At 36.6% G+C, this 12,716-nt stretch overlaps 1 protein-coding gene across 8 annotated transcripts in view; it reads left to right on the top strand.

Annotated features, from left to right (window-relative positions):
- Positions 1-12,716, top strand: part of CDKL5 (cyclin dependent kinase like 5) — a 209,203-nt gene that overhangs the window by 158,298 nt on the left and 38,189 nt on the right. For all 8 annotated transcript variants that reach the window (XM_087871398.1, XM_034434415.3, XM_034434393.3 and 5 more), the window contains 4 exons: positions 222-1,242; positions 3,532-3,637; positions 7,368-7,491; positions 11,608-11,704. In XM_087871398.1, the coding sequence (XP_087727524.1) occupies positions 222-1,242; positions 3,532-3,637; positions 7,368-7,491; positions 11,608-11,704 (1,348 nt within the window). The remainder of the gene's footprint in view (positions 1-221; positions 1,243-3,531; positions 3,638-7,367; positions 7,492-11,607; positions 11,705-12,716) is intronic.

Genomic DNA, 12,716 nt, shown 5'->3' with positions numbered 1-12,716 from the left:
AATTCTGCCTTAGCAATGGTGTGACATAAGTGTGTCAAATCCTTGAATTTTGGGAGATCCAAAATATAGCCAAGTTAGAACAGTTGCCATAGTTTAGTGATCTGGACTATTGGATAATACTGTGAAGAAATATGATCACATGACCTTTATTTTCTATATCAAGACTATAAAGGTGTTTTTAACTAATTTGGTAAAACTTTTCTTGTCTGTTCATAATATAGAAATCAATCTGGCAAAGGTACTGCTGTGCAGTCTCATCACAGATCAAACAGCAAAGAATTACAGACTGTGGGACTGCAAAGAGAAGATGCCCTTTCAACAAATGAAAGCTTTTTAAATGGAAATCTCCCGGTAAACTCTCACAGTCCAATGCTGTCAAAAAAGACAAACAATACTCCTTCATCTGGAAGTAAAGATCTAGCTAATAACAACATACCACATCTTCTCAGTCCAAAAGAAGTAAAGACAAAAACTGAATTTGATTTTAATTCAGAAGCCAAAACTTCAGATGGTCCTGGTACTAAATACCTGAAGTCAAATTCCAGATCACAGCATAATCGTCATTCATTTATGGAAGGTTCACAGAACAAAACTGGCACACTACAACTGGGTGAAAGGCATAGCCGTCACAGTTATATTGATACTATTCCACAATCTTCAAAGAGCCCCTCATATCGCACCAAATCAAAAAGTCATGGAGCTCTGACTGATTCCAAATCTGTGGGTAATTTGTCTGAAGCCAGAATTCAAGTTTCAGAATCAAATAGCAGTAGGTATTTTCCATCCAGCTGTTTGGACTTAAACTCTCCTACTACACCAACACCTGCTCGTCATGCTGACAATAGAACTTTGCTCAGTCCTTCCGGGAGAAATAATAGAAGTGATGGTACACTGGAATCACGAAGGCCATCTACAAGACATTCCAAAACAATGGATGAGTTAAAATTGCCAGATCACATGGATGGAAGCCAATTACATTCTGCATCTGCTCCTCATGAATCTTTTTCTTATGGTTTAGGCTACACGAGTCCTTTTTCTTCACAGCAGCGCCCTCATAGACATTCTATGTATGTGAGCCGGGACAGAGTGAGGACAAAGGGCTCAGAGGGTGGCTTAAGCGTAGGGCAAGGGATGGCAGCCAGAGCAAACAGCCTGCAACTGTTATCTCCACAGGTGCAGCATAAGTCTCTTACAAGATCTGTTGGCTCTTCACGTGAAGATTGTACAGAAGATTCCAATAGGGTTAGTTGAATTCTTGATTGTTAGAGATCTGGACCATTCATGGTTTTGTACTGTATGTTTGCCTGTTATTAAAAATAACTTTTATTTTTGCCTAAGGAATCCATATCTTTTTCAGCTGATTTTTTTTTCTCGTCAATTACTCCACCCCCAGAGTTTATTGTATATACTATTAACCTCTACCTTATTATATAAAATAAATTACGCCTATTGATATATTACTGTTGAAATTAGAATCTGTAATGCTGAATATTAAGTGTCACAAAGGCTACCCAGAAACTGAATAGTAGTTTCCCTTAAGGGTATTTTCGGGGGGGGGGTGTTATAAGTACCCTTCAAATTTTATTAATTAAAATTAAGGAGGCACTTGCTCTCTTGCAAGCTTAATAAAATATTTATATTTATATTGTAGACAACTTCTGGCCAGAAAATATAACTACCTGATGTGTCTTGTCTGCTGTTTGTCTTCTTCTTCTGAAGTTTTTTTCTTCTTTTTCTTTTTCTGCTGTTTGTCTGAAGGTGAATTGGCTAAACCTGTGGCAAAGGAGTGTGTCAGTGCATGCAGGGGAAGAGGAAAAGGGGTCAAATGATGAAACATGTATTCTGACAGTCTGTAGAGATTCTCAGTCATCCAGGTCATGGTTGTCCTGAAGGTACTTTTCCAGGTGGCAATTGAACTTTCTTATGTTTCCTTGGAAGATGTTTTGCTTCTCATCCAAGAAGCTTCTTCAGCTCTGACAGGATAGTGGGGAATGGAAGGATTTTTTAAAAATTAATTATATATATATATATGTTTTCGTAGATTTTCACGGGTAGAGATATGCAAGTTTTGGTGTATTCGGGTCTTTTCCTGTGTAAGATTAATCTTACACGGGAAAAATCCTTCCATTCCCCACTATCCTGCTAGAGCAGAAGAAGCTTCTTGGATGAGAAGCGAAACGTCTTCAAAGAAAAAACAAGAAAGTCCAGTTGCCTCCTGAAAAAGCACCTTTGGGATATACTCTGACATCACAACATAAACCCTGCTATGAGGATACAAATACAGAGCAGGGCTTCCATTATAATGTCACCATGCATGTTATCATTTTCATCATACTGTAGTATTTATGGATCTTTCAAGTTTTAAATTAGAATAAATAGAGGAGAAATACATTTGAGAAATATATGTTCTTTTTCCTGGGAATTGAATGCTTTAGTAGGAATTCCTGAGTTGCCTTTATTTATATGTTGGAAACAATTTGTTTTATGGTTTTCTACCATTGAAGCTGAATATTGTAATACTTTAATAACACAATTCTCTTTTCCAAAAGAGACTATTACTATAAATGCATGGTAATATATACATTAACATCTGTAATAAACTGGGAATGGAATATTGTTAATACCATTATAATGTGGTTAGTTGGAGACAGTATAAAAAGTATACAAGTATAAAAAAATCAGAAAGCAGTATAAATACTGCTGGCCTTAGAAGTGTAGAATAATAGATCTAAAAATTTGTACTGATCAGAATAAACACTTGCACAATATAAAGCCTATTTGATGTATTACAAAAATGTTTCCACATAAAATGTACTTTAAGTACAAGATGATATTTGAACAATTATCATTTGAAATAATTTAGGTAAGATTTGCTAAAATCATTTATATTTTATGTGTCAAAAGACATTTTTACAGAAAAAGATCATTAGTTCCAATCAAGTGCTTTTATTCTAAAATACCTTATTTTCTTAATTAGATTTCAATTTTTAAAATATATGCATATTGATCTAATTTGCAGCAATTTTATTGGAAGCTACCCAGAATCACTTATGTGAGATGTGCAGCTTATATAAATCAAATAAACTAACAAATAAGTAGTTATTAAATGACTGAGGATCGCCCATCTTTTGTAAACCTTTTCAGGTACCCATGGCCTCTTGAATTATGTATAATGTTTGGGATTGCATATTTTTTCAACAAAATTCAAGGATCAATTGAAGGGTCAGTATGTTACCAAATAATAAGATTCTCCATTGGCAATCTAGTGGATTTGGTATATTTAACATCCACTGTGGTAGATTACATGCCTTTGTTATTTTTTAAAAGGTTTACATTGTTTCTTCATTCAAAAACCATTTATTAGAGGGATAAATGAGAATTAGTCATTAATCTGAATATATCAGGCAGGCTCTATGATTATAACATGCAGCTTTCATTTTTAATGTGGAATTTATTTTTTAATTTAACAAGCTATGATCAGATTCAATCAAGTTTCTTTGGTCTAATAAATTTACCTATTATTTTATTAAGGGTGGAACGTATCGTGATCAACACCCAGATGATGGAGCCTCCACAAAAGAAAATAGACTTCTGTATAATGATTCTGTACCTAGAAGAGTTGGTAGTTTTTACAGAGGTAATTTAACTTATACAGTTTAATTCTACTTTAAAACAGAGTTCTAATAAAAGGCAAGAACAGTTTAGGTAGCCAATGTTCAGACAGTCATATTCCTAACAAGTTGGAAGAATCTTCAATCCCTAGAACACTGAGTAAAATAAAGATGATTGGCTCCTTTTTTAGAAAGTGGTTCATTTTCTTTTACCAAAACTTACTTTGCCAGCTAGATTGATATGAAGGAGGATTCAATTTAGGCATTTTTATAAGCAGATTTTAAATATATTATTCAGGTGTTTGTAAAATTATGTTTAGCATGGCTTATGCATAAGTGTGCTTTTGACTACAGGTTTTGTTTGGTTTATATCAGTTATCTTTTGGGAAAATTTAGAAAAAGGAAATATTAGCAGAATGTACCACTTAAGACTTTCAAGAACAAATCACAGCAAAATGTTAGCTCAAACTTTCTAGGTAATCTAGTTTTCATCAAAAAATAATTCTCAAAATGCAGGCCCATAGAAATTGATAAATTTGGCTGTATACTAAAGGACTGGGGTCCAGCAAAATAGCAGTCTTTTTCAGCAAATTACCGTATTTTCCGGCGTATAAGACGACCCCCAAATATTCCTGTTAAAATATAGGGTTTGGGCTATACTTGCTGTATAAGACTACCCCTCTTCCAACGCACACCAAATAAAAATTAAAAAACATCAACTGGCTCACCCACAATGTAAAAGCAGCTGTGCTAGACCCAAAATGGCCCCTGCAACAAGCAGGAACCTCACACAGCCACAAAAAGCCCAAAAAAACAGCTTTCACACTTTACACACACACAACACAACACAACACAACAGGCCCAGCCACAATGTAAAAGCAGCTGTGCTAGACCCAAAATGGCCCCTGAAACAAACAGGAACCTCACACAGCCACAAAAAGCCCAAAAAAACAACTTTCACACTTTACACACACAAAATTCCACATACAGCTTTGTGAGATTTTGTGTGTTTGTAGTTAGAGTGAAACACTACAAAAACACACTAAATCTCAGAAAGCTGCACAAATATTTTATTTTATTTTATTTTATTTTATTTTTATTTTTATATGAAAGCTAAATTTAAAACTTCCTAAACTTTAAATGGCGAGGTCTAAAAAAGAACAACTAAAAAAAACCCCAATTAATTATTTTTTTTAAAGATCCCAAAGGGGAAAAAAACTTACCCAATAGAACAGGGGTCTCCAACCTTGGCAACTTTAAGACTTGTAGACTTCAACTCCCAGAATTCCTCAGCCAGCTTTGTTTTGCTGGCTGAGGAATTCTGGGAGTTGAAGTCCACAACTCCCTGCCTGCTTGATTGCAGGCAGGGAGTTGCTTGCTAATGGAATGGATTCGGCGAAGCAAGGCGAAGCAAGGCAAGCGTTGCGACTAGCAGCTAAGGTAAGCAAGCTGGAGGGGGTAAACTTTTTTCCTTCTCCATGGCTCTGGCGATCCCAGCTGAGTTGCCTGATTAGCAGATAGTCAGAGCTTGGATCGTCAGAGCCATGTGAAAGGAGAAAAGTTTTTTCCTTCTACATGCCTCTGGCGATCCCAGCTGAGTTGCCTGATTAGCAGATCGTCAGAGCTTGGATCGCCAGAGCCATGTGAAAGGAGAAAAGTTTTTTTCTTCTCCATGGCTCTGGCGATCCCAGCTGAGTTGCCTGATTAGCAGATCGTCAGAGCTTGGATTGCCAGAGCCATGTGAAAGGAGAAAAGTTTTTTTCTTCTCCATGGCTCTGGCGATCCCAGCTGAGTTGCCTGATTAGCAGATCGTCAGAGCTTGGATCGCCAGAGCCATTTAAGGCTCGTCAGAGCCTTTCGGGCTGGTCTGCCTGGTTACAGGAGAACGACACCCGGCGTATAAGACGACCCCTGACTTTTGAGAAGTTTTTCATGTGTTAAAAAGTCGTCTTATACGCCGGAAAATACGGTAGTAGAAATTTTGGCTTTGTTAACATGTGGAAGGGCAAGACCATTAGGCTAATTGTGTCTTAATCATAATGGCTTGAAGGATTGCCTGAACTTTATAAACATTAAAAAGACTACTGTGTTAGAAGGACTGGCCAGCCTATGACTGAGACTTGGAATAGTTAAGGCTCAATTTAATTATGTGATTTAGGTCATTATCTAAACTAACTGCATTCTTATCCTTAAGGGTATGAAATTCTGAATATAAAACTGTAATGATTAAAAAGGGAAATTATATAATCTACAACAGGTGTCAAACTCTATTTCACTGAGGGCCGCATCAGGGTTGCGCTTGACCTCGGCCCAGGGTGGGTATGGCTAGGGTGGGCGAGGCCAACTTGACGTCACTCGTGTCTGTGGTGGCCCGAGTGTTCTGCAAGCAACGACGGCCTCCTGCAACCCTCTGCCAATAAAACAGATCGGGAGGGCCGCGCGCAGCCCTCGCGAGCTCCATTTTCGTTGGCTTAGTCACCACGGGCCAGTCCTTTACTGTTTCCAGGATGGCCCCATGGGCCCAATCTGGCCCGCAGGCCTTGAGTTTGACACCTCTGATCTACAACATAAAGACTGCAGGACACTGGTATATATTATTTTTTGCTAAACCTTCACTTTCAGCCACATATGCATCTATTATTGAATTATGGCATGATATTGTAGAAGGACTGAATTGTTAAAATGATTTATTTTCTAGTTTTGCATATTGACAAATGTTTAATCTAATTTTGATGCCATCTAAGAATTTCCTGTGGATATGATATTTCAAATTCCTAATATATATAATGATTGGGCCTTATTGATCTTGGGATAAAAACTGTGGTCACTAGAAAATAAATACAAAGGATGCAGTGGTTACAATGCAGTATTGCAGACAGACTGCCCACAGCCAGCAGTTCAATCCTGACAGGCTCAAAGTTGATTCAGGCTTTCATAATTCCGAAGTTGATAAAATTAGAACCCAGATTGTTGGGTGCAATACTTACAGCATTTAGTATTAGCTGTAAAGCACTATGAAGCGCTGAAAGCACTATGAAGCAGTATATAAGTCTAAGTGCTATTTCTATAAATATAATCAGCATCTGGTTTTATTTTTTTTCTGCAGAAAAATCTGATACATTTGCACTGACCTTCTTGCCTTCTCATTTGTGATTCTTTTGTATTTGGATAAATTCAGATTTGATAGGCATTTTAAAAAAAATAATGGTTACAGTCATTTCCTTTCTCTGGAAATAATTTCACAGGGCAAAGCAATGATTATTAATTTTCTAGAAAACTTCCTTGGGTATTAAAAGGAGGCAGAGTTAAATCGCAAGAGTTCAAATCTGAGATGAATAAAATTAAAATAAACAATTCATCATTCTACTTAACGCATATTCAGCAACCAGATCATCTTCATTGATATCTATGCATACAATACATTATATACTGTATGGATTGAACCCAAAAGTTGTCAAAACATGAATTACTATAATCTTCTTCCAACTTCAGCCACTAAGATAACTTAATGTACTAAGAGCTCCTATACTACACTACAGAAATCAAATTTCTTTTAAACCTTTGTTCTTTTCTCAACACTGATAGATTATTATGATTCATAATCTAACATTGAAATAAACAGAAGCAAATTTCAACATCACATGTTGAGTAAACTATATAATCTTCTGCCAAGCATGAATAGGTGCCATCTTATTGTATTTTTAAAAAGAGATAATTGAGAATGTATATAGTGTAACCTTACATTTCTTCTTGTAGTCCCATCTCCACGCCCAGAAGGAACATTTCTAGACAATAGTGCCTCAAACAGAATACCTGCATTGCCTGCAGAAAGCAGTAATGTAACAAGCCATTCAAAGAGACAAACGGCTTTTGATTCCTGGTAAGTAAGTTTCTTTATAAAAGATAAACCACAGTTAGTTTATATAGAAGTAGAAAAGTTAATATAGAAAAAAAAAATCAACATTTCCTAATTTCTTAAATGATTAATTCATTTAAGATTATTAATTCATCCAGTAGCCACACTGAAAATTTGGCCTGGAATCAGAAATTACCAACAGGGTTTAATAGAGTCTGGTAATTTTATTGAGTTTCCTATTTCATGCAGTTCAGCTGTACCTTTAAACCTGTCTACCTTCCAAACTTAATTGAAATATAATTGATGGCCAGTTCAGAACACATGTAAACACTGCATCTACACATCAACAAATCCAAATTTATCAGCCCTCTACCTTGCATTTTTTAATGATTCCAGTGGATTGACTTGAGGTTTACACTCTACATATTCATTGGGACCATGATGAGATCAACATTTATTCTCTTTTACCTTCTTAAATCTTCCAGAAATCATTTTTTTCTTGTTTCTTGTTGAATGGTTTTTATTGTCTTTTTATTATGTATGTATGTATGTGTATATGTGTGTATACAAACACACACACACACACACACACACACACACACACACATATACCGTGTTTCCCCGAAAATAAGACCCTGCCTTATATTTTTTGAACCCTGAAATAAGCACTTGGCCTTATTGCCATGCGCTCAAAAGCCCGATTGGGCTTATTATCAGGGGATGTCTTATTTTGGGTTGGCGATCATGTTGACAATCCTATCTTTATCAACAGCCCTGCAATTTCCAGGCAGCCTCCTACCCTTGGCATTCTATTTTTACAAGCTTTGCTCAATAAATGAAATTATGACATTTTTAACAGACCTTTTTACTATTAATGATACTTTCCAGGCCTAGCATTATCTTCTGGAAGTCATACACTAGATTTTCAGAATCTGGGATATCCTCAGACCTCTTATAAGCTTGCCCAATATAAAATCAGTTGGGCACAATCTTTCTTTCATTTTAATGTCATATTCCTTACACCCTAAGCACATAAGGATTAGAGTTTCAAGATTCTGCTATTTTTTCTGAAATAGTATTAAAGATGCTTTCCTAAAATCTGGACAGTTCTTGCTTTCTTAGTTTGCCAGTTACATAGGGCTTGACAAAAGAATATGTTCATTTCTTGGGGGAGGAGATTTTGTAATTTGGGGATGATAACCAATTAGCTTGGCAGTTGAGAAATTTAACAATTCCTTTGACTTCTAATGGTTATGAATCAGAGCACATATCAAAATGTATGACTCATCAAACAATACCTATCACTGTGAGAAGCCTCAAAATAGCACTGATTTTCTTCAGCTTCTCTCTGGCACAAAGGGGTCTTGTACAATTTCCTTGGACTTTCTAAGTAATTTATCTCTTATTAAAATCTCACTATTATTTTAGTCATTGTTGTTCAGTTCTTTAAGTTGGCACACTTCTCTGTTGTGGCCTCTCTACTCCTGAGATGGCCTGTTTCCTGATTCAACAGATATTCTGGATCTACACACTTTTCAGTCACAGATCTGCAGCAAATGGCCACAGTTCATAGCAAGTTATTGTGTGTATTGTTTAAACTATTGATTATTAAGTTTCAACTGTCTTCAGCTTACCATATAGAGTGGCATAGGGCGGATGTCGGCAACCACGGCTCCAAATCCGCATGTGGCTCTTTCGTCCCTCTGCTGTGGCTCCCTGTCAGGTGATCCCACCATTGGCTGGCCCCGTCCCTCACCCTCCCCTCCCAGTCACTTGACACGTGAAATTGGGCAGGAGAGCATGGAAAGAGAGAGAATGAGACAGAGAGAGAGAGAGAAAGAGAGAGAGAGAGAGAAATACCCATTCCCCACAGAAAACACTGGGAGCCACAAAAGCTGGGTAGGTGTGGCTGGGGGGGTTCTGTGACTGGGTGGCAGTGATTGACGTCAAGTTGGCCACGTCCACCCAGGTTTTGTGGTTCCCGGTGTTTTCTTTTCTGTAGGAAATGGGTCCAAACAGCTCTTTGAGTGTTTAAGGTTGCAAACCCCTGGAATAGGGAAATAGAAATTACTAATAGTAATAGCACTTTGACTTACAGTATATACCGCGTCACAGTACTTTACAGCCCTCTCTAAGAAATTTACAGAGTCAGCATATTGTCCCCAACTATCTGGGTCCTCATTGCTAACTTTAAGTAGTACATTCTCTACTGTGTTAACTTATAGCAAGACATTGCTGGAACTTTTATGACTTGTGAAATTTGCTTTAAAAAACTCTGTTCACACCACTATTCAGCTGTTTGCCTTTGACACTCACATGGATAGTGCCCTTCTATTTTTCTGACTGTCTTGATTCTATAAAAAGCCTGAGGCAATTCAACACAAATTCCAAGAACAACTATAAGCTTCTTACAAATGATGTGTTGATTTGTGGGATTATTCTCCATTTTTGCACAAATTTTACCCTGTGTATTTTTTCTTGCTGCTGCTTTTGAAAATAAAGATATATCCAGTTTTCCATTGTTCCCTGCTGATTCAGGAACACCTTGCTGTTCTACTATCTCCCATCCCGGTGGGTGGGAAAGAACAGCTTGAAATGGAGCACATTCTGGATTCCTCACACAGAGTTAGGGACAGGGATAGAGCAGGAATATTTAAGTATTGGAAATGCTACCCAAATGCCAATAATGTTTTGGAGGTCATAATCAATGTCCAAGATGCCCTAGTTCCATTTCCATTTTCATTTTCAGAACTCTCATAAATTCAAACCACCTGACTTGCCTTACCAAAAAGCTTCTATAATCATCAGCAATTTTGTTTCTGGTTTGGCAACTAGAAAGGGAAGCCTGGGGACAGGTCTCTTTCTTTCAGACTAGCAGTCTTGAGACAGTTCATTGTTGGAGGAAAAGAGTGAGATATTTGATTTCTCAAGTCTGTCTTGAAGCCTTCAGGAATGGAGTTTAAAAGGAAGAAAGTAGGTCACCCCTCATTCCAATATCTGTGAATCAGGATGAGAAGCTGTTCTTGATCATTCCAAGCAATCAAAGAGGCATAAATTAGAAAATGGAGAGCAGAGTGGTGTGGAGATATGTTGAAAGTTACCTGAAATGAAATGCTTAAAATGTCAATTAAGAAAATTTTCACCCAATAGAAAACATAAATCAAAGTGTCCATGAAACTATTAAAAGAATAGGAGGAAAAGCAGGAACAGTCAGCCCAAGTGGGTAGATAGGGCCAGTAGACTTAACTATAAAAAGTAGCTTCAGTCCTCATGTGATAATAAAATATTGACTGCTACCTCTGCCAGGTCAAGTTCAAACCAGCTGAACAGAGCTTGGCAGTGAATAGTATTCATTTACTTTTATTTACTCTTATATCTCTGTTTTCTTTTGCTTTCTACTACCTACTTTTCTGCAGTTGGCATAATATTTCTTGCCTTGAAGAGAAATAGTACAATGTCTGTGTATATTAGAAAAGAGAAGTACACTGATAATATATATTAAAGTAAATATTAAGATTTAATTTGCTGTTTGTTCCTGTAAGCAAAAAGGATGAGACAGGCTGGGTTTAATTTTTGTTTTATAACTTTTACACCAGCTCTCTACTGAATTGTCATCTTAACATTGTCTCTCCCAATTTCAAATATATTCTGTAATGTTTCTTCCTTCAAGTAAGTATACTTCACTGTTACAACTAGATCAGACAAAGTATGATTGCTCTAGGAACCATAATATGTCTACAAAATGTATTTGGAAAGCCAGTTCCGCATGAAGTATTTTCAAATTCAAGCTAGTAATTCTAATGCAATATAGTTTTTCTCAATTCAGACATCATGCAGATTGTACAAAGCCTCAAGTGATAATCAGTGCAAATGTCTTCAATCAGAATTGGTACCTAGAATTCATCACAGAAACCCAGCAAATGTAGTATTGAGAATTCTCAGCCCCGAACAGTATTCTGGCAAGTCCCCTGCTTAATGTCCCACTGCTGATGGGGATTTTCCATGCATATTCTTTTGAAAGTATTATATTTTTATAGGATTGTGCAGTATGTAATTCATTATGCTAAAGTTTATTATATCTATCTATCTATCTATCTTTCTATCTATCCATCTATCTATGGGTTTTTTCTCTACATTAAGGAAAAGTCCTGAAGATACTCATTCTGAACAACTAAAGGAAAAAGAAAAACAAAGTTTTTTCAGGGCAATAAAAAAGAAAAAGAAGAAATCTCAGTCAGTAAGTAGCTCATGTTTTTTGTAACATTTTGCTTGACTACTTTAGTCTTCCGTAGGGAAGAACAACTTGCTTATTGAGGTATCAGCTACCAGATTTGGCAAATATAAAGGATTTGAAGATTATTGTGAAATTTCTGGCAATCCTACTTGCTGAGCCCCTAACAGGAAGAGTACATTTCTATGACCTCTTATGAATAAAATTAAATATTAAATAAATAATGAAGCAATTGATGTCAGGTGATTTTCTTGATAAATAGCTAGAAGCCAAATCAGAGTTTATGAGCAAGCAAATAGGAAGTAGGTTCCCAAGTAAATAGGAAGTAGGTTCTGACCATTCTGTAGTGCCAAATGGGGAGAGTATGGGACTGATCGCTGTGTCAAACCCTTTCTGGTTGTAGAGAAAGTATTTGCTACTTTCCCCCCATTTACCTGTCTGTACAGCATACCGACTGCTGTCATTTATTAGTAATAATTTTACCATTTACTACAGTCCAGTGAAGGATTCTACTGCTCTTTAAGTTAGAGAAGGTTTTTGTTTAATAGCTATCTCTGTAGGCCTGCTGGTTCTCAACTCCATCAGGAAAAAGTTGTATTTCCAAGAGAAGATTGATTGATTATGTGATGTTGAGTCATTTTTTACTCCCAATGATGACAAATAGATTTTCTCCATGATGAGATAGGGAAGGCCAAGCTAATGCCCTTATCTTGTAGTCTGTTTCCCCATATTTGTCTCTTAGTTTGAGATTCTTGATATAAAGGGCTTAAGGTAGCCGGTGAAATGTTTGAGTATTCATTTAAAACAAAGTTCAATTTTAGTTACTTACAGAGCTCGATATCCCAAGGGTTTGGTAGCATTTTTTAAAACTAAGAAATGTTATTACAAGATGTTAGCTTTCGTGAGCTATAGCTCACTTGATCAGAAACATGGGTTGGGTTAACCTCACTGCTTTGCTTTACCTAAATAAAAGGAACACACAATATATTAGCCACAGTTGAATTTCATCGGATATAGA

Source organism: Pantherophis guttatus, chromosome 5 (genome assembly GCF_059756535.1).
Source record: "Pantherophis guttatus breed Tessera chromosome 5, ASM5975653v1, whole genome shotgun sequence".
NCBI classification, from domain to species: domain Eukaryota; kingdom Metazoa; phylum Chordata; class Lepidosauria; order Squamata; family Colubridae; genus Pantherophis; species Pantherophis guttatus.
This window is presented reverse-complemented; position numbering and strand designations above follow the sequence as displayed.